Source organism: Lepus europaeus, chromosome 3 (genome assembly GCF_033115175.1).
Source record: "Lepus europaeus isolate LE1 chromosome 3, mLepTim1.pri, whole genome shotgun sequence".
Lineage (NCBI taxonomy): Eukaryota > Metazoa > Chordata > Mammalia > Lagomorpha > Leporidae > Lepus > Lepus europaeus.
Window position 1 is genome coordinate 62,214,168 of NC_084829.1, and position 23,202 is coordinate 62,237,369.

General features: G+C 33.6%; 1 protein-coding gene across 1 annotated transcript in view; it reads right to left on the reverse strand.

Moving 5' to 3' along the window:
* Window positions 1-23,202, reverse strand: part of EYS (eyes shut homolog) — a 1,789,541-nt gene that overhangs the window by 1,256,007 nt on the left and 510,332 nt on the right. Inside the window, 1 exon segment of the mRNA XM_062187220.1 lies at window positions 20,215-20,336. Within this exon segment, the coding sequence (XP_062043204.1) occupies window positions 20,215-20,336 (122 nt within the window).

Sequence of the window (23,202 nt, forward strand, 5' to 3'; positions counted from 1 at the left end):
TATGGAGATACTTAACAAAAGCATTGTCTGTGGGGGCAAGGTAAGTTGGTAAAAAATGGGCATATTCTCAAATTTATATAATCAGAATAAATCAAGAATTGGGGGCTGGTTTTGGTGTGGCAGGTTATACGGCTGTCTGTGCTGTGGCCTGGGCAAGGCCTGGCTGTCTTAGCCATCTAGAGAGTGAACCATTGAATTGAAGATACCTCCCCCTGCCTTCTTTCTGTTTCTCAGTCTCTATTTATTGCTCTGCCTTTCTAATAAACAAGAACGTACATATACAAATTAACACAGAGATATTTTCAGAAAATAAAGAATGGATAAATAGGAAGTTAAGGGTAGGTATTCCAACAAAAGTTCATGTTGCTTACCCACTTTTAGACCCCAATTTCACTGATTGAATGAAAGATCAGGTACGGGATTAAACTATACTATGACACATAAGTATGGTTATTTCCTACCTTACTACGTTTAGAAGAATTACCAAGTATGTGTGCTCAGTTCAATTTTGACATCTAGGTTTGTGAAGCTTAATTGTCTTGGAGTTAGAATGGGTACATGTGAGGGAAAGGTAAAAATGAAACTCACCCAGGGAAACTCAGAATATGCTTACTGTCTTGTAATTGTCTGTGTTCTCAAATTCATACTTCAAATGGACTTTTTGCTTGTAGAGCCCACACATTGTTTCTTTACCTGGGATTTAAAACTTTAAGGAATTCTATCTGGAAGCATCTGAATTTGCCTCTTTTTTAATTTTATTTTAATTATTTTTTTTATTTGACACAATTACAGACAGAGAGAGAGAGAGAGAGACAGAAAGGTCTTCCTTCCGTTGGTTCACTCCCCAAGTGACCGCAATGGCCAGAGCAGCACCAATCAGAAGCCAGGAGCCAGGTGCTTCCTCCTGGTCTCCCATATGGGTGCAGGGGCCCAAGGGTTTGGACCACCTTCTACTGTTATCCCAGACCACAGCAGGGAGCTGGACTAGAAGAAGAGCAACTAGGACTAGAACCAGCGCCCATATGGGATGCCGGTGCTGCTGGTGGAGGATTAACCTAGTGCTCCATGGCGTCAGCCCCACTTCTTGTGTTTTTGTTTTTTTTTTTTTTTTTTTTTCAGACAGAGTTAGACAGAGAGAGAGAGAGAGGGAAAGGTCTTCCTTCCATTAGTTCACCCCCCAAATGGCCGCCACGGTCAGCATGCTGCACCACTCTGAAGCCAGGATCCAGGTGCTCTCTCCCGCCACTGGTCTCCCATGCAGGTGCAGGGCCCAAGCACTTGGGCCATCCTGCACTGCACTCCCGGGCCACAGCAGAGAGCTGGACTGGAAGAAGAACAACAGGGAAAGATTCTGGCGCCCTGACCGGGACTAGAACCCGGAGTGCCAGAGCCGCAGGCGGAGGATTAGCCGAGTGAGCCATGGCGCCGGCCTTCTTGTGGTTTTAAAGGTGGAAAGGTAGGGCTGGTGCTGTGGCGCAGTGGGTAAAGCTGCCACCTGCAGTGCCAGCATCCCATATGGGCGCTGGTTCCAGTCCTGGCTGCTCCACTTCCAATCCAGCTCTCTGAAGTGGCCTGGGAAAGCAGTAGGAGATGGCCAAAGTCCTTGGGCCCCTGCATCTGCATGAGAGACCCAGAAGATGCTGCTGGCTCCTGGCTTGAGATGGTTGGAGTTCCGGCCATTGTGGCCAATTGGGGAGTGAACCAGTGGATGGAAGACCTCTCTCTCTCTTTCTCTCTCCTCTCTGCATAACTCTGACTTTCAAATTAAAAAAAATCTTAAAAAAAAAAAAAAGGTGGGAAGGTGAACCTGACTCATTTGCCTAGAAATATATAAAAGTTACAGGTTTGAGAGTCTCCAAATCGTGTCTGTTAGAACTAATAAGAAACAAGATGATCTGGAAATACAAGGAATGGTTTCTGGTGGAGGCTATTCAGTCTGTGACTGAAGCCCTCATTAACTCAACTTTTGTAGCTGATGGTGGCTGACAGCTTTGACAGCCCAATCACTTCTTGGGCTTTGGCTATGGAGACATGCCCTCAGCTAGAAAGAATCACTTTACACAAGTTTTATTTCTCTTTTCCTGGGTCATCCCATACACAATTATGGTTATATGAGCACATCATGACTGGGTCCCCTAGCCTCAATGTGAGACACCTTGACTGGTCACATTTCCCTATAGTTCTTTAATTCTTCCATAGATGGATTCTTTTCCTTTAAAGTTTTATTGAGTTACAATGTATAAAATACCTTACATATATGAATAATTCTTCACAGTAAATTCATTTCATGACAATCTCCATCTGAGACTTTGTTTTATGTGGAATTCAATTTTCAATGTATTTGACAACATCTAATATAAATGCTTTAATTATACTTCTGATAGATATAGAAACTTCTGTTAGGTAGATAGATATTATACATATAGATATATAAAGGTACTTAAAAACTTCATGGAGAATGGATTTTAAAAATAAACATTTATATAATTTTTAAAAATTTCAGAGTTAGAGAGAGAGAGAGTGAGAGAGAGCACTCTTATCTGCTTGCTCACTCTTCAAGTATCCAAACCTGCCAGGGTGTGGGGATTGTAAAGCCAGGAGTCAGGAATTGCATCCAGGTCTTCCATTTATGTGGAAGAAATTCAATGAGTGAGTCAACATTGCTGCTTCTCAGAATCACATTAGCAAGAAGCTGGAGTCTAGAACCGGAGGGGAGCATTCAGCCCATGGACACTGCTTTGGACACGGGTTTCCCAAACAATGCCCTACTGCTAAGTTAATACTTTATCCCTAACATTAAAAATTTTTGTCCTAAAAAACCTTATTTTTAATTCAATCTTCCTACAAATATTTTGAAGTACACATTTAAGGCACAAAAATACACATTAAAAGTTCACCATTTTATTATTTGCAATGGCAAAAGATCAAAAGAAGATATGTGACTTTAAGAGGTCACTGATAATATCTGTAACAATTAAATATTATTTATATGTTATAAATTAGATAATCATGTATAATATTATGATACATAAATTTTATTAACCAAAATATGTCAAAATAATTGTATTCACTTATATATGTATGTGTGCATATATATATACACTTATATATGTATGCATATATAAATACATATACATTCACTTATATATGTATGTATAGATACACATATATACATATAAATACATATATATTCAATTATATAGGTATATATTATATGTATAATATATATTAGTATATATATGTATAATATGTGTTATTATACATATATATAATCTGGAGAAGAAATGGTAAAGGGTACAGTGAAAACATACTCAGATGGGCAGGTGGGTCTGATTTTCTGCATTCCAATGCCATGTATCTTATATGAGGTATGTGAACAAGAGAAAGTTATTTTTCTGAGTCTTAGTTCCCTATAAATGAAGACAATGCAGTGCACTGGCCGCAGCGCGCTGGCCACAGCAGCCAATGGGGAGTGAACCAACGGAAAAAGAAGACCTTTCTCTCTGTCTCTCTCTCACTGTCCACTCTGCCTGTCCAAAAAAAAAAAAAAAAAAAAAATGAAGACAAGGAAATACCTTTCTTGGATGGGAACTACTTTAGCTAATACCTATAAAGAACATTCAGTTAGGTTATTATTAAGTCTGGAAGAGTAGTGGATTGGATGGGAGATAGAAGATTTCATTGTGCTAATGTAATTCTGTAATCTAAACTTTATAACTTAAAGTATGTAATATTCTTACAACTAAACAACTTTTCTTTTGCAAAAATGATTTACTTTTCATCTTTATTTTGAAGACTTATTTTATTCTGTTATCTGACTCCATAGCTCACACTTTATTTATTTTTTTTTTCTCAATTTCATCTTTTATTTGTAGAGATCTCTCTAAGCATGGTATTTGCCCATAAAGGTTAGTGCATACACTTTGGAGGCCCTTACTATCCACCTACTGGCTGTTGCCTCCTTTTAACATGATTTGTTGTGATTGTGTTGAATATACTTCTCACTTTTTCTTTGCAGCACATCTCTGATTATGGGTAACAACACCAGAAGTCATTATCCGGCAACAGACTTTCTGATTAACTTGGCACCATTGCCAATAAGATAGGGATGAGCGCAACTTCCTTTCGAGCTTGTCTCCTCTTTGGCAAGAATAACACTGCTGCACCAGAGAGAAGTCTCTTTCTTTGCCAAATTTTGGCTGAAATAACCTCTGCACAAATCCTAAAGCTTTCCAGATTAATAACTTCCAAATGTGTCTGGCCTAGAATAGAACATTCTTGCTTTTCTCCCTCACACATCTAAAATAGGAAATAATATGAGCACTTCTAAGGACTTTCCACCATTATGCTGAAATTATTGATAGGGGACAACTCTCTTTGTTTTTTTTTTTTTTTTTAAACTTAGGTTTCCAATTTTACCCAATCATATCTTGTCTATGGTTCCATATTTCTATTGTTTTTTTTCCTTAAAACGACCTAATAAATGTCAGTTAAATAATAATGGTGAATTTATCATCATAAAATTTTCAGATGACTATATATGTCATTAATGGTTTTATAGAAATTTAATTTCTTGTCATGTGAAGAATCCAAGACATTTATTGATGAGACCTTTATTACTTCCTCACATTCTCAGATAATTGACTTCCTATAAAGTAATGCAAGATTCTCTTCTCCACAGATGTTATGGAATTGCATCAAGGATTTAATTTCCTTTCAAGGTCTTCAGTAGAGAGTAAATGCCTAGGTATCTTTACTAGTCATAGTAGAAAACTTGAGTGGTGAATGATAGGCCACATGTTGACAAATGTAGTATTGAAACATGGAAAACTGGCTACATCATGTTGCTGAAAGATCATTTTACCACCAGAGCTGGATTTGGGTGAAAAAATTCAAATGATCTCTCCTTTTTGCTCCCTGGTTTTTCACACATGCATACTACAAGCAATATACAGTATTTCATATCATTCCCCAAAGCAAAAAATATTCTAATTTTGAGTAGCATATTGTTGGTTTGAGTTTTTTTTTCCCCTCATATCACTTAAGAAAATTTTGAAATTAAATAAATTTGAATAAAAAATGCTGATGTTAAACTTGTTAATCTTCAGAATATTTAGTAATTTATCAATGCCATTGTTACCAGAAGGTCCCATTGTGAAGTACATAAAATCGTGAGGAATTAATCTCCATCCAATGACTCTTTTATGTATTCTTCAGTTGCTCAAGGCATTTATGCTATTGTCAAAGTGACCATTTGCATTAAGAACTTAGTGTTTAAAATTTTTCTGATATTTGTTTTCCATCAAACCTCATACCTACATTCTATTTCCATGGTTATTTATTCAGTGTCTAATTGATATGGTACTCTTAATAAAATGTTTTCCCCTTCCTAAATGATTTTATTTCAATAAATTTCTTCCGTGTCTCCAATTTGCCATTAAAGCTAGAAAATATGTTAATATTTTAGGATAATAGCTGTTTCAAGCTTAGGTATTTTATTCTTCATAATTGAAATAAGCAGATTATTTAGCTTTTATGGCAATTGCAGTGCATGGTTTTTCCATTTTATTATATCTATAAAGGTTTTATTAATAGAGCACACAAATACAAGCATTTGTATGCTTGCTTCTTTTCTTCATTTATATATATATACATATACACACACACCCCACATTGAAGAGCATAATTCAATGTCATTTATTTATCTGTATCATCTTACAATCTAAGTAACTATCTTGATATATACATAGTGAACTTTTTTATTTTAAATTGTTGACATTTTAATATACAACTGGAAAAGTTGCTATCAGTTACCTATATATTACTCATCACCTTCTGCCCATTTCCTTACATGAATGATTTTATTTAGGTAGCTTTCCACCCCACTGTATTGCATGTGTTAAACAGAAAGTTGGTCCTATATGGATACTCTATGCCAGGGGTTGGCCTAATTCCTTTATGACGGTGAATTTCAAATTTGGCTGCATGTTAGAATCATTTACTTGCTCACAAAATCCCTGAAGCTCAGAGGACACCCAAAACAGATCAAATCCAAATCTCTCTGTGTAGGACCCAGGCCGTAACATTTCTAAGTGGTTCCAGTGTGCAGCCAAGTTTTTCATTTCCCTGCAGGGTCTGGTTAAGGAACAGAAGCCTAAATTAATTAGCATTGATTTAGCATTAGCATCCAATGCTATTCAAGTCAAAGAGTTATGACATTTGCTGAGGTCTTATGAGAAATACCCTTGCTCATACTAATGAGGCAGGCTCCAGAAGTCATACTCTCTTTCATTTCATGTCAGAGGGTAGAGATATGAAGCCAGGATGACTAATATCACTCAGTGATAGTGAATTATTGACATACTTAACATACAGAATATGGTACAGCCATGGGGAAACTCAGAGAAACTGGGTTATTTCTTACTTCAACTCACATTATCTCTGGAATTCCAGTTAAATGAATTGCTGTTTGGTTTACCTTTTAAATCATAATTTCTAATAGTTATACTTGAAACTACCTAACTTACATTTATAATTAATATATATTTTTTTCCTATGGAGCATAAAATTATATTCAATAATAAAAATAATATTTAAAATATTGCCATTTTCTACTTTAATTCATAGTAACATGTTTTATTTATTTTGTGTTTGATCATCCTAACAAGGAAGATTCAATAAAATTGTTATAATAATTCAATTCATGTAACAAGTTTTTAATCAAAGAATTCTAATTCTTCATTTCTTTGGAGGTCACTAGTTACAACACAGAAAGGAATAATGCCTTGTAGAATGAATGTAGAACTATTAATCAGAAACACCTATTATAGATATAAAATCCATAGGTCTAAACTTGAATTTATACTTCCAGTTTCTTTTACCTGCATTCTGGTGCTTGAAATATGGACTTATTTCTAGGATTATATATTTTATTTAATAGTTTTATTCTATATCTCAGGTACTACATGGTAACATTGATTTAATTATTCTAATAACTTTATTGGCTATTAATCATGCATTACTCAGGTTTCTCATTCCACTATTAAGAAATCAGGTATCTCAAAACAATCTGAAGCTCTGTATGAATATCTGCCTATTCATATTTTTTTATTATCCTTCCGTAGGAATCACTATTCTTAAACAACACTATCATTACCAAATATTTCATCACAATTTTATTTATGTTTTTATCTTCAAATAACAGAGTGTCTAGTTTTTGGATTTTTTAAATTTCAAATGTCATCATTTATATCCTTTTCTATTTTACATTTTGTTCATGTCCCTTTGCTTTGTGGTACATTTTTTAAAATAAAATATCATATATAAATCACAGAAATCCTTCCTTCCCTATCTTTAAGAAAAACTACCCCTTTCCAATGTCTGCTAAAATGAATTTTGATAAATTTTGACATTTTGGTGTGTTGACATACTGGTATTAGCAAGTGAGATTGAACTTTTATTTCCGCATATGTGATGATATTCTAGGCAAACAATATCCAAAGACAAACTGTGGTCTGCTGACAAAGCATGGTGGAACTTCCACTATGAGTTCTACATTTTACAGAATTTGGATGAAAATTCTAAAGTTATAGGGGGTCCTTTGAAGATGCTGAGTAATAAGATTAGCAGTGAGAATGTGCAGCAGAGAAAAATAATTTTTTTAATTATTCCTGTACAGAGTATATTTGATCTACTTGTATTCATGTGTTATGTAAAAACAAGACTGAAAAGTAGGGACACGTTGTTTTAATTTAACCTGATGAGGTCGATATTTAATGAAGATAAAATTGTCCAAGAACATAAATAGTGAAGAAAAAAAAAAAAACCACAGTTAGAAATGGATCATAGTTCTAAACTTAAAATGCAAAGTTATATAAGTTCCTGAAGATAACAATTTTGAAAATTTAATTAAAATAGACATGTGTTTAAAATTTTTATTTTTATTTTAAATTTACTTGGAAGGCAGAGAGAGATATGAAGAGATGACAGAGATCTTCCTCTACTGTTTCACTGACCAAATGCCTCAGAGCTGGCTGGGCCAGTTGGAGCCAGGGTCTGAGAATTAAACCTGGGTCTGCCACATGGTGACAGAGACCCGACTCTGGTGCTCATCATCTTTTATTTCCCAGACTACATGTATTAGCAGGAAACTAGAATAAAAATATACCTGGGACTTGAAATCTGGGCACTTAGATATGGAATACAGTTGTACCAAATGGCATCCTAGCAGGCCAATTGCCTTGACCTGAGATGAACAATATCTTGAACAGACACATTACCAAAGAAAATACACAGTTGCTAGATAAGAAACATGAAAAGATGCTCAGTGTCATATGTTACTGAAAATTACAAATGAAACAAGATCCCACTACTTACTTACTAGAATCGCTAAAATCTAAAACACTGATAAACCTCAAATACTGTGAAAAAAAGAACAGAAACTCATTCATTGGTAGCTGAAATTCAAAAAGTTACATTCACTCCAGAAGAAAGTCTGGCTATCTCTTATAAAATTAATAATAGGCATAAAACAACCCATAATTTTGGCTCTCAAATAGCTAATAAAAATTAGTTGAAAATCTAAATGTACACAATATTTGAACATGGGTGATAATAGTGGCCTATTTACTATTTCCAAAGATGGAAACCAAGGTGTGCTTTAACAAACTAGAGTATCCACATAATAGGTATTATTTACAGAAAAATAAGGCATGACGCTATAAAAACATAAATCTTAAATAGATATTGCTAAATGAAAGAAGTCAACTTGAAAAAAAATACATATTGCATGACTCCTGTATATTATATTTTAGAAAAGGTAAATAATATTGACAGTAAAAACAGAGTGTTACTTGGGTTCTACAGACGAGGGTACACTAATAGAAGCTAGTATATTATTAGCACAATGCAACTATACTGAATGATACTACAATAATGAATATGTGCCATTACGCACATCTCATAACCCAGTAAACAAGACAGAGTAAAACCTAATGTGAACTTTGATCCATAGTTAATGATAACATATCAACATTGGCTTGTGAAATACAAAATTGAGCACACTGATTTCTAGATTAATAATAGAAGCAAAATTTGAGAGTGGAATGGGAGGGGGCAATACGTGAGCTTACTGAGGTTTCTGCACATTTCTTATGTAATCCTAAAACTGTTTAAACACAGACTATTTTTTAAAGATATTTACACAAAATGGTAGGGATATAATTTAAACACAGATCAATACATGTTCATTGAGAAGAAAAAAATCTTGATTTCGAGCTGAATGTCAATGAATATATAATATATAGTGAATATATAATATGATGTAATATATATATATATGTATCCTTTATTCAGCATTGAATTTTAAGGAGAAAGCTTCTCATTACTCATTTCATGTACATTATGAGTTTGATGCCAAATGTTTTATTTTATAGAAATGGGCTCCCTGAATTGGAGAATATTTCTCTGTGCAGAGCTTCCCAAGTATTGCAGTTAAATTGACATTTTGCACCTAAAAATATATATTTTTGGTTATGTATTTTGAAAATCTTATAGTCTATTATTTGTTTTATATTAATTCTTCCCATTTTTTAATTTTTATTAATGTAAGGAGAACAAGTTTTATGTATTTCATAGGTATATTTATTTGCTTTTAAATTCCATTTTCATGAACTTTTTCAAGTACTTGTATGTATTTGTCTATGTGCACGCATGTACACACACACACACAGTGGAGTCCTATCTAGCCTTTACAAAGAAGAAAATTTCATCACATATAATGACATGCATGAACCCACAACACTTTGTGCTACGTGAAATCAGCCATGCACAGGAAGACGAATACTGCATGGTCTCAGTTACATGTGGATTCTAAAAATGTTGAACTCATAGAAGTAGAGAGCAGAATGGTGATCACCAGAGACTAGGAGAGGGTGCTGGATGAGGAAAGGTAAAATGTTGACCAAAGGGTACAAGATTTTAGTTAGACACAAAGAATAAGATTTAGTCATATATTATAGAGATATAAATCACACTTAATAATAATGCATATTTTAAAATTCCTTATGATTATATTATAAATGTTCCCATGTCAAAAATGTTTATATATTTTTAAAGATTTTATTTATTTGTAAGATATGTGATAAAGGAGATTCCCATTTACATACTTTCTTTTTTTTTTTTTTTTACAAATTCTTATTGTATTGTTTCCCACAGGCCAATAAAAGTAACTTTACTATCAAATACCATAATCCAGAATGTTACATTTTTTGCTTGACACAGTCATAGTCATGGCCCTAACAAGCAATATTGAATCTGGATAAAACAGTGAAGGATTTCTAATGAACAGGTTTTGAATCTGTCTGAATCATTTTTGTTTTATCTTGTCAGGGTATATTTTTATATTTTTCCTTAAATTTTATTTTTTCCAGGGCTTTGCATAAAGGAAATTAACATCTTCACAAATAAGTATTAAAGAACAAGAAAATAAATAAAATTCAATATAAAACAATACTTAACTTTTTAGTTTAAATTTGATTTTAATTTACTAATATTAAAGCAATAACAGTATAATGTATACTTTTTAGTGTGGTTCTACATGAAATGAGACAATTAGTATGAAATGATTTTTATCTAACTACGTTTATAATTATAAAAACAATCCTTGAATATATACTTGCACAACTTGGCTACCAAAATTTAAGTGATTTTATTAATATCCATTCTAAATCATAAAATCCTGTGCTACCATGACCACAAGAAACATTTTAGTATCTATACTTTACAAACATTGCAGAGGGTGTGATTGACTGAATTGCTGTTCCCCAAAAGACCTTGAAGTCCTAGTCTACAGACCTTCACAAGGTGACCTTGTGGAGATGGCACTGTGGTGGAGCATCTTAAGCTGCCACCTTCAATGCTGGGATCCCGTTTGGGCACCAATTTGAGAACCTTGTGCTCCATTTTATATCCAGCTCCCTGCTAACACACCTGGGAAAAGCAGCAGAAGATGGCTCAAGTCCTTGGGCCCCTGTGCCCACATGGGAAACTGAGAAGAGCTCCTGGCTCCTGGCTTTGCACCAGCGGAGGCCACTGCAGCCCTTTGGGGAGTGAACTATCAGATTAAAGGCTGATCTCTCCCTGACCCCCTCTCTCTGTACCTGTTTCAAAACAAATAAATTGAAATAAAAAAGGTAATACTTTTGAAAACAGATATGGTAGTAATAATTTAAAATGTGTTATTTAAGGTGGTCCCTAACCCAACAAGACCATTTTACAAAAAGAAAAATTTTGGACACAGAAAAGGACACTCCTAAGGAAAATGCCATGGGAAATGCATTCATTCATTCATTCAGAATGTTCTTTACAGACACCGTGCTAGCTTTTCATTATGTTCAGACATAATACTACCACACTACTTCACATACAATGTAAGAGGCCTTCTATAAGATACTGTGATTCCTTCCATTTCTTTTTCTTGTACTACTGTCACCAAAAAGCTATTTTATTTAATCAATGAACTGTAAGGCTTATTAATAAAGTTATAATTGGTTGTAGTTTGTGTTTACCTGTCAACTAAAGTAAACTTCCAACTTCAGTAACTCTTTTTGAAGAAACTGGAAATATGTGGCATTCCAACTTTACCATTGGGTAAAGACATTTAATCTTTCAAATATTTGTTAGAACTATACTGATGGCTGCTTTCCCTTGAGAATTGAGGGGTGGGTGAGGGGCAATATATATATATATATATATGATTTTATATTTTTAAATTGATATTTCATTTATTTTTGAGATAGTGTATTTTTAATTTACATTATACTCAAAGGCTTAATTACTTTTCTAAATAAAGAGTTCAAACAATACAAAAGCAAGAATACCATAGTCCAGTAGGAAAATAGGCAAGGGGTAAAGATTATAATCAAATTAAAATATGTTCAATTTCACTCATATCAAGTAAATTTTAAAATAGTCACAAGGTCATTAAAGTTATACAAGTATATAATTCCAAACTATTTGTTTGACAAATATTTAAAAGAACGTTTGTTGAAATGCTGTATTTGTAGCGAAACTGGTACACATGAGCAAGAAAGATGCAATGATGATGGTCTGAAACCAGGGATTTGGCATCCACACACCTTGTTCTAGCATTTGGATATACCATTTTTTTGAAATATTTATTTATTTATTTGAGATGCAGAGTTACAGACAGAGAAAGGGAGAGACCGAGAGAAAGGTCTTACATTCCCTGATTGACTCCCCAAAGGGCCACCACAGCTGGAGCTAGGCTTATCTGAAGCCAGGAGCCAGAGCTTCTTCTGGGTCTCCCACACCTGTGCAAGGGCCCAAGTGCTTGGGCAATGTACTGCTTCCCCAGCCACAAGTAGAGAACTGGATTGAAAGAGAAGCACGAACTGTTGCCCGTACGGGATGTTGGCACTACAAGCAAAGGCTTAACCTCTGCACCATTTTTTTTTAATGCTTCAATTTTTATACCAAACATCTAAACCTTGGGTTTTTGGGGATCTCCAACTCTTATTTTTCTGATATATAACATGGGCATAAATAAAACCTCACCAGGAGATTTGCACTGGCACAAAATTATATAAACTACAACTGTCCCATATAGTCTCATTAATTCAGTGTGACTATCAAGTCTGTACAAAAGATAATTTGGTAAGACCCATCCAATTCTTGAATGTAGATACACTTTGACCTAGTAATTTCATTTCTAGAAATGTAATTTACAAGCACAAATAGAAACATAAACATATACGGAGACAGGCACATATAACTAATTCTCAAAATAATAAGTTATAATTGCAAAATATTAAAATGTTTCCATGTCCACTATGTTTTATCTGTGAAATAGAAATAAAGTAAACTGTAGCAATTGCCAAAAAAGGATGAGGGATCCATAAACCCAGATATACTTTGTCCAGAGTTCTTTTAATAAAGAAAAGAGCTTTGGGGGGGCCAATGCTGCGGCATAGCAGGTAAAGCTACCACCTGTGATACATACGTCCCAAAATGGGTGCCGTTTTGTGTCCCTGCTGCTCTAATCCAGCTCTCTGCTGAAGCCCTGGGAAAAGCAGCAGAAGATGTGTTTGGGCCCCTGTTACGCACATGGGAGACTCAGATAAAGCTCCTGGCTCCTGGGTTTGGCTTGGCCCAGCACTGGCTGTTGTGGACATTTGGGAGTAAACCAGCAGATGACAGATCACTCACTCTCTCTGTAACTCTCACTTCCAAATATATAAATAAATATCCAATATAAAAGAGCTTTTATAGCTAAATGTTATACCATATATTTATACTGCTTCCATTAAAATTTTATTTTGATTTTACTTTGATATTCATTTAGGGATTCTATATGCAACTTAAGCAAAAAAAGCAAGAAACAAAATTTCAAATAACGCACCATAATTTTCAGGTTTTAAGCAATATAGTAAAATGGATATACATCAAGGTAGATTCTTAATTACTAATTTTCAGACTTTACAGTTATCATGTCCATGAAGAAGTTTTAAACATATCCTTCTAAGACACATGAAAAATTGTTAAGGTTTAATGCTTTAAAATTCAAGTCATTAGTACTTTGTCAGCAAACATCAACCAGAGAAAAGAAGAAAACTCCCCCGATTGACAACGAAAAGCAAACCTTTATGTTCTCTGAAAGTCTACTTTGTAGGGTCCATAAGAAAAGCAGGCCAAGCATCAACATGAATGTCAATTACACAGGCAGCAAAGGAGCCAGATGCTGTTGGCAAAACATGCTCCAGAGTGTGGCATCTGGGTCCAATAACTGCCATACAGAGCCCCATCTGTAGCTAAAGCTGTTGACTCTGCTTTGGGGGAAGAAAAATCAGAAAGAAAGAAGGCAGTTAAATCCTAAACCGTGCCAGGAATAGCAGAAGGCAGGTTGCAGTCAGCATTCAAATTACATCCCTAGCCCAATTTACTTTTTAATGTCTTGAAACTGTGTAAACACTAAACTATGTTAACTCCAGTTGTTTACAGAGATGAGCACATGTAGGTAGTTCAATAACTCAGGACACACAAATCACCTAGAGATTTGATTCCAGCAAATGTCCATATTCCTAATTCTTTTCTTCTCAAGCAATAAAATCCTATGATGAAACTCAATTCTTATTTAGTCTATTAAAATTTGTTAAAGCATTCATTATGGGGCATAGCATTATTTCCTTTAAATAATATGTAATTATAAAAAATATTCTTTAGATTTTTAACTATATTTCTTTAAAATGCCTCTTCAAAAAAATTAAATACTATGTAGATCTTGTTCTTTACCGTGATTCCTGAATTTTAGCTTTGTGGATGTTTGCGGAAAAGCTACAAAAATCTCTAAGCTTTAAGTAATAATTAGCAATCTCTTTTGAGTGTTCTTCACTTGCTATATTTTTAACTATATAAAATAGAATGAAATGATATAAATATATAAGTAAAAGCATTCATCTTTAAAATATGTTATTCTAGTCATATTCATGTATGGATTTTTGAAAACAAGATAAATATTAGGAATAACTTAAAAACAGTGACATTTAGTGTGTACAATAAATCAATTATCACAAAATATTTTATGGACAGAATTTTATTTAATATCACCATAAATTTATGAAATATTGCTGTTATTACTTATACTTTCCTTATAAGGAGACTGGAATTGTGTGATATACCATAAACTTTCTTACCCTAATTTACACCAATCCTTTGGCATAAAAGTGTTGAGTAGCAAGGTAGACATTAGCCTATGTGTATGAGAGTGGTTTTAAAACAAAAATGGAAATTTGTGTGCCATTGAATGAGAAAATAAATGTAAAGCAAGCCTTGGAAACATACTAGCATTTGCAAATGACTAGTTTTGCCCTGTGCATTCTATAGTCCTCTGCTCTACCAGCTGAGCTGTCAGAAGGTGCACTTGTTCTGTTATATTAGGTGGATTCCAGCCCGTCCGACCTGCACCGAAAGAGTTATTTATAAGTTCAGGGAGGAATTTCAGGAATCCCATACCCAGAAAGCCATATACCCAGCAATATCCCAGAAGAGGCTGGGGGAGGAGATACAGAGGGCCCATATCCATATCTATAAAAACTCCAGTCAAGCAGTCTGGGCTCTCAGTTCTTTCCTGAGATGCCTTCCTGGTCCATCAGGTGCATTCTCTTTAAGCTTTGCTACTTAATTCATCACTACTATACATCTCAATATGAGTTTTTTTTAAACAAAGACGAGAACTTCTGATCCAGTCAGCTCCAATAAAAAAAAAAAAAAAAAAAAAAAAAAACATACACACACACACACACAAAACAACCAAAACCGATCCAGAACACTCTTCACCAATACCACTTTTCTCATTTGAGTAATATAAAATACAATAAGGTAGACTCTCTTTTGTAATAGTAGATAAAGAACTTCTGAAGAAAAGTCTATTCTTCCATCAAAGAAGCAAAAACATTGGCAAGCATAATTAAAATAAGCAGTTTTAACGGACTCTGGAAAGGAATTAAAAGGTTAAAACAATTTCAGTGTTTATATAAGGTAAGTGACCGAATTTCATCAGCATAGTTGGATTTGTGGAATCAACTCACACTGTTTCCATTTAAGTCACCCCAGTTCTACAAAGGACTTGAACATCAACAACACTGCAACTGTGATATCTCTGCAGCCAGCCAGTACATGTATGGAAGCCATTCTAAAGACCGTTATCAAGGGATGCAACCATGTTACTAGTCTAGCCACACTCTGAGAAGCTCCATTAGCAAGTATCAACTTTATTTTCCTGACTCTAAGCTCTGTTCAGAAAGTCCTACACCCAAAGACTGTGCTACAAACCTTCAGTCGTAATTACTTAATATTGTAGCTGCATGAAGTAATGATCCCAGTGAAGGCTAACTAGAAGCTGAATAATATTCTTAAAGAGAAAAATTGTGGAACTTGACACGCAATTCAAATATAAAATTTTAAAAAGTTTATTTATTTCTTTACTTTCATTCTCCTAAGTCCCCTAAGTCCTTCCCTTTAAATAAAATGAAAGTAAAAATAGAAATATACTTTTTTTTTTGACAGGTAGAGTTAGAAAGAGAGAGAGAGAGAGAGAGAGACAGGTCTTCCTTTGCCGTTGGTTCACCCTCCAAATAGCCGCTATGGCCTGTGTGCTGCGCTGATCCGAAGCCAGAAGCCAGTTGCTTCCTCCTGGTTTCCCATGTGGGTGCAGGGCCCAAGCACTTGGTCCATCCTCCACTGCCCTCCCAGGCCACAGCAGAGAGCTGGCCTGGAAGAGGAGCAACTGGGACAGAATCCGGTGCCCCAACCGGGACTAGAACCTGGGGTGCTGGTGCCGCAGGCCGAGGATTGGTGGCCATTTCAAATGGGATTTATTTCTTGATTTCTCTTTTTGTGCATTTATCATTAGCATACAAAAAGTTTTTTGATATGTTTACATTTTAACCTTTAACTTCACTGAATTAGTTTATCAATTTTAATAGTTTTTGGTGAAGTGTTTAGGTTTTTCCATGTATAATATCATTTCATCTGCAACATGATTAATTTGACTTTACCCACTGTCATCAATGGACATATCATCCAGATAAAAACATCAATAAAGATACATCAGAGTTGAGATATACTATGGCGCAAATGAACATTTCAGGATATTTCACCCAACAGCTACAGAACACACATTCTTCTCACCAGCACATGGAACGTTTTCTAGGATAGACCACATATTTGGCTATAAATCAAGTCTCAGAAAATTGAAAAAGATTGAAATCAAACCATGTATCTTCACAGACCACAAAGGAATAAGACTAGAAATCAACAATAAGAACAAAAAAAGACTCATACATACTTGGAAATTGAACAGCATGCAATTAAATGATCAATGAGTCATTTCGAAGTTAAAAAGAAAATAAAAAACTTTCTTGAAATAAATGAAAACGGAAACACAGCATCTCAAAACTTGTAGGATACTGCAAAATCAGTATTAAGAGGGAAGTTTACAGCATTAAATTCTTACGTTAAAAAAAAGAAATGTCTCAAGTTAAAGATCTATTAGTATAGCTTGAAGATTTAAAAAACAAGAAAAAACCAAACCCCAAATCATCAAGTGGAAGGAATTAATAAGGCCGAGAGCACAAATAAATGAAATTGAAACATAAAAAAAAAAATTCAGAAGATCAATAGAACAAAAAGCTGTTTTTTTTTTTTTTGAGAAGATAAAAAACGGATAAACCTCTAGTCAGACTAACAAAGGAAAAAACAGACAAAAACACAAATAAATAAAATTAGAGATTAAAAGGAGACATTACATCTGATACCACCAAAACACAAAATATCATAGGAAAGTACTACAAAGAACTATATGGTAGTAAACTGGATAACCTCAAAGAAATGAATAAATTTCTGGATTCATATAACCTACCAAAGTCAAGTCAAGAAGATGTAGACAAGCTAAACAGACTCATAACAAGCAATGAGATTGAAACAGTAATCAAAACTCTTCCACCAAGGAGAAGTTTGGTATCAGATGGTTTTACTACTGAATTCTACAAAACGTTCAAAGATGAAGTAACTCCAATACTATTCAAGATATTCAAAAATATTGAACAGGATGGAATTCTGCCAAACTCTTTTTCATGAGGCCAGGATTATTTGAAACCAAAACCAAACAAGGACATGACATGAAAAGAAAACTGCAGACTAATATCCTTAGTGAACATAGATGCTAAGATTCTTAGCATAATACTAGCAAATTGAATCCAAAACCATACCAAAAAGATCATACATATCAATCGAGATTTGTCCCAGAACTTTAAGGGTGGTTCAACATTTTCAAATCAGTAAATGTCATAAATTACATCAAAAGAATGAAGAACAAAAACCATATGGTCATCTCAAGAGATGCAGATAAAGCATTTGATAAGATTTAACATCCTTCATGATAAAATCTTCCCACAAATAGGAGTAGAAGGAACTGTCCTCAAAATTATAAAGGCTATATACCACGAAAGCCAATATCATACTAGAGCCAATATCATACTAAGTAGCAAAAAAATGAAAGCATTTCTCCTGAGATCTGGAATAAGACAAGGATGTCCACTTTCATCACTGTTATTCAAATAGTATTGGAAGTTTTAGCAAGAGCAACTAGGGAAGAGAAAGAAATAAAGTGTTCTTGGGTTTCAATCCTAACCCATCCTCTGTTGTTGTCAGGATTTGGAGAAGGAATCAGTAGATAGGAGCTTTATCTCTCTATCTTTCTTTTTCTCTCTCTCTATTTCTCAGCTAAAATAAATTTAAAATAAATTAATAAAATTTAAAAATCGTTACATCAAAAATTTTTTGATTTAAATAAAAGTAATATGTGAAGTAATAATTTCAGATTTGATTTCTCAAATTTTGTTAGAGATATGTAATATATTTGGGGACAAATAGATGCATAGACACAATTGATGCATTCAAAATACAAACACACAAACCAATACACCCCCACATTTCACACACACACACACACACACATATATATATATATATACACACAAGACTCTTTATATATATAGTTATAAACACACATATATATATGTGTGTATATATATATATATATATATATATATATATATATATATATATAAGACTATAGAGAAAGAGAGAACAAGTTACTGATTTGGAGATTATCCTAGAGCTGATCAGATACTCTAAATAAGGTTTAAACTAGACCTTGATATCCTGTTGTCATACACTTCAAAGACAATTTCACAGAATATCAGTGTCAGAAAGTCACTCCATCACAGAGATGGATCATAATATAACTAGACTACTGCATAATCATGTATAAATTGAGATGAAAACATGATCATACAAACCAAAGGAATAATAAAACATTCCCTTTTCTTAGTTAGCATGAGATATTACTTCCACTTTAAAAAATTTACCTTTCACCTCTTCCTTGTCTTCTCTCATCCTTCTAGATAAGATTTATTATGAACCCAGTCACAGAATTCTGACCAGTCCCTGATGACTTCCAATCCAGGGAGAAGTTGTAATTGAAGTGTGAATAAAAACACATGTCACAAATTCAAAACATTTCTTTTACTTTTTGAATGAGATTTCCTGTGGATCTATATTGTATGTGTCATCCTCATTGAAGTGAGTTATAAATTCAATTTGTTCAACCATAGGTCTGTGTCTGAATGATTGTTGTCTGGGAGCTATTGCCAGCATTAATGATCCACAGAGATGATTATACAAATTATTTTTAAGAATTAAAGAGTTAAATGGTAAAATATCTAAACACACACACACACACACACACACACATATATATATATATAAAATGAGCAACACACATACATAAATTATATGTATATATATAATCAGTATATATCAACATCTCAATAAAAGAAAAGCTGGACAATTCCTAGCATATTAGATATTATATAATTATTTAAGGAAGATAAAAGTTTTGTCTGTTTTGTTTTCTACCCAAAAAATCTGTAAAAATCTGAACATAAATGCATTCAATTCACATGTTTCTATAAGATGAAAAGAATTCCAGTCACTGTACAGTAGATTTTGCAACTACATGAGATATAATACATACCCAATAATTCAAGGACTAAGAACTATTTATCAACATATTAAGCTATTAAGCTTTTGAAAAACAGCAATAGCTACTAGGGTTTTCTGTTCAGTGGTTGTTCAGACTTCTCATCTAAGAACTAATTAACACAATTGAATTAGGGAGTATATGAATAATGGATATTGTAAAATGCATTAGTAATTACACTAAAATAATCAAAACTCAAAATAATCACCAAGTAATAAATGGAAAGTTGTAATTCATTAAACCAACTCTTTTCTAGTCATACTTTGATGTTGCTCAGTACACAAGGAATGTTCTAAAACAACACCAGGGTGACAAAAGCATGCCTTGAGGAGTCAATGCATTTGTAACATGCACATCTGGATATGATAGGCTCACATTACAATCTGTTTCTTCCTTCGTTGAGTTGACATCTGGACTTTGGTATTTGCAAATTTCAAATGAATGTGACGTTCTCTTTTCAGGAAATTGATTTTCATCTCTGGGTGGTTATTTTAATTAAATGCATATAAAGTGAAAATAATGTCTGGATGAAGCCCAAGAACACTGAGCAATCTCAATAAATTCCCAAAGAACACTAAAAATATATTACTCACCGATAGCTTTTGTAAAGGTCAGTACAGGTGGAATTGTTCTCACAAGGATTCATTTTACACTCATTGGACTCTTGTTCACAAAAATGTCCTTCCCAACCAGACTGGCACACACACCGGTAGCTCTAAAGGATGATGAAAATGATACAACTTTTAGCTTCTTACTATTAAGCTTATAATCCAGACGTTATTCATGAACATTTAGATCTCTCTGTCAATTTGTGCACTTTTCCAATGTTTATAGAATACTCAAAATTTATTTTACCATATTGAAAAAAAAGTGTGAACCATATTGTTTAGTATCTAATTTGACAAATCTTTATAATTTGTCAACAAAATCTACTGAAGACCTCAAAAATGTATTTATCATGCAGGGGACAACCCTACCCACTATACCACAATGCCAGTATGGCATAATATTTTTCTAAGTACACAACTGACCAATGAAAATATTATTTGAAATACTTGAAATAAATTTTTGATTTCCCACTATTGAGTAAATAACCACAAACATGTCAAAATATTGTGGGACAATAGTTTCTACTTGAAAAAATTTTGGAAGAATAGCATTCATACCAAAAGTTAGACTTTGGGCTCTTATACTTACAGCATCTATTTTTAACATCATGAAGAAAGCTAAAGTATTAATTTGTCAATATTTTTTTTCTTTTCAGTATAGTAACTGTTATTCACATTTGTCTAGAGAAAGTTATAATGTTGTTAGCAACCTAAGATATTCTGTAAATATAGAACATGTGTTGAATTTTCAAGATTTAGTGTGGAAGAACGATGGTAAGTATCTCAGTATTTTTTATTACTTTTACCTTGTATTAGTTTGGATATAAAAAGTTAAGCAAAACATATTATTAAATTTAATTTAATTTCTTTTTATGTTTTTCTTCATTTTTTTCTGCTATCAAAATTAAATAACATCAAGTGGGTCCCATTGCATTCCCACTTGACAGAACTGTGCTAGATGACAGCAACCCATTTTCTCCAATAGTGAATAGAGTAACAAGTTTACATAGTTACAAACACATAAGCAGATAGATAGATAGATAGATAGATGTGTGTAGTAACTCCATCAGATTAGAAAATAGGTTTTAGTTCAATATATACTAGCATCTTGATTAATTAATGTAATTAAACAGAAAACAATAAATATGAGAGAAAAATAGCATGAAAGAAGTTATTGCCCAAAACCAATTTCAAAAAAATTATAAAATTTTCCTAGATACGGACAGTATATTTGTTTTAAACTCTGTAGTGAAACAAAACATCAATCTCAAGAACAAATACATTTATTCTTCATGTGTGTCCACTTAGGATATAATTCAATGGTATGAGTTTTAATGCCTCATTAATAGGTGAAAAACAGAAGAATGAAATCTACCTTATTGTCAACAATGGGCTTTATTGCTGACATAGGCACCAATTCATCAAAAGCATTTATTAATTGTACATATGGTTTGTTGGGTGCCGGCAGCAATTTTTCTCATGTATCATATTTCCTACATTGTTAACATCTTCTAGGAGTGTGGTAACATTCACAATTTTCGTGGACTGTATTGATCACTTTGTTCACTTTTTCTTTTTCTTTTTTTTTTTTTTGGTAAGCACTAAAACAAAACTAACATTTAAAAATTGAATATAATGATTCTATGAATGATATACAAATGCTTTATGAATGCTTGAAGTGAAATAGAAATAATTTTATGACCAGAAAAATGACACCAGCCATGGTAAGTAGGAAATGGAGATCCACACGGAGTAAAATGGACAGGAGAGGAATGAAATCCAAGGGCCATGTAGAGAAGTTTCTTTAGTTATGTTCTGAAATTTTGCTTGCTAAAGGTATGAATCATTTTAATAAAAAAAAAAAAGCAAAAAAGCATGGCTGGTTTTAATCCTGATGCCTCAGGAATATTCTGAAACAAATTAGTGAGTCAAAAAGCCAATCAAACTTCTTTCCTGTTATATCTATATATGGCTTAAAAGCTAATAATGTGTGGTATTCTTGGTGATTTAATAATTAGTGGAAAATTACCATCAATTTAAAGGTATAATTATCATTAAAGTGTCAGGTACTAAGCAGTTATCACCAGATATGAGGGATTCTGTACTAAATGGAAACATAAAAGGATGAAAGAAATAGGCTTTGCCTTTAAAATTTTAAACATTAAAAAATGTAAATGTTTAAGAGAGCAAAACTGAGTATCAACTAGATGTAACCCAAATTTCAAGTACTGATTGCTATTCAGCAGTCACTTCTAGATTCTGAAAAAAATTATCTGAATTTTGACATTCTGGCTACAAAACACTTTCCCATGCAATACTGAAGAGTAAGTTAATTCCAATAATTAAAAAAAATAAAGATAAAATATTCTTTGTTTTAATTGGGGACAAAGCAATCCTCTCTACCAGGTTACTCCCCAGATGCCTTCAATGACTGAGACTGGGCCAAACCAAAATGGGAGAAGGAAATTTAGTCCAGATCTCCCATGCAGGCCAGGATGCAACTACTTCAGCCACTACTTATTTTTCCTCAATGTCTGCATTAGCAGGAATCTGGAATCAGAACAAAGTATTAAATCCATATAATCTGATATGGGATACAAGTGTCTTCTTAAGCACTAGGCCAAATACCCACCAAACATATAGTTTTTAAGCCACATTGCATTTGCATTAAATGCAATAATATTTTGAGTCAGGCTCAGTGAAGAATGAAATGTAAGTTTAATGTGTTTACCAATATGAACCAAAGTTTCACAATTTATGATATTAGATCCCCATCATTCTTATCTGGTACCACAAATAAGACATTCTTGTCAGGGCAATGAGATCTTTCTGACTATACCCAGCCCTTTCCTAACACTAGTACAACAACTCTACTCTGATCAGCTTGAGCTCCTCCCACAGACAGTAGCCACGGTTTTCTGCCATGACCCACCTCGGCACCATTCTGGACTCTTATCCCTCATACAAATAGCT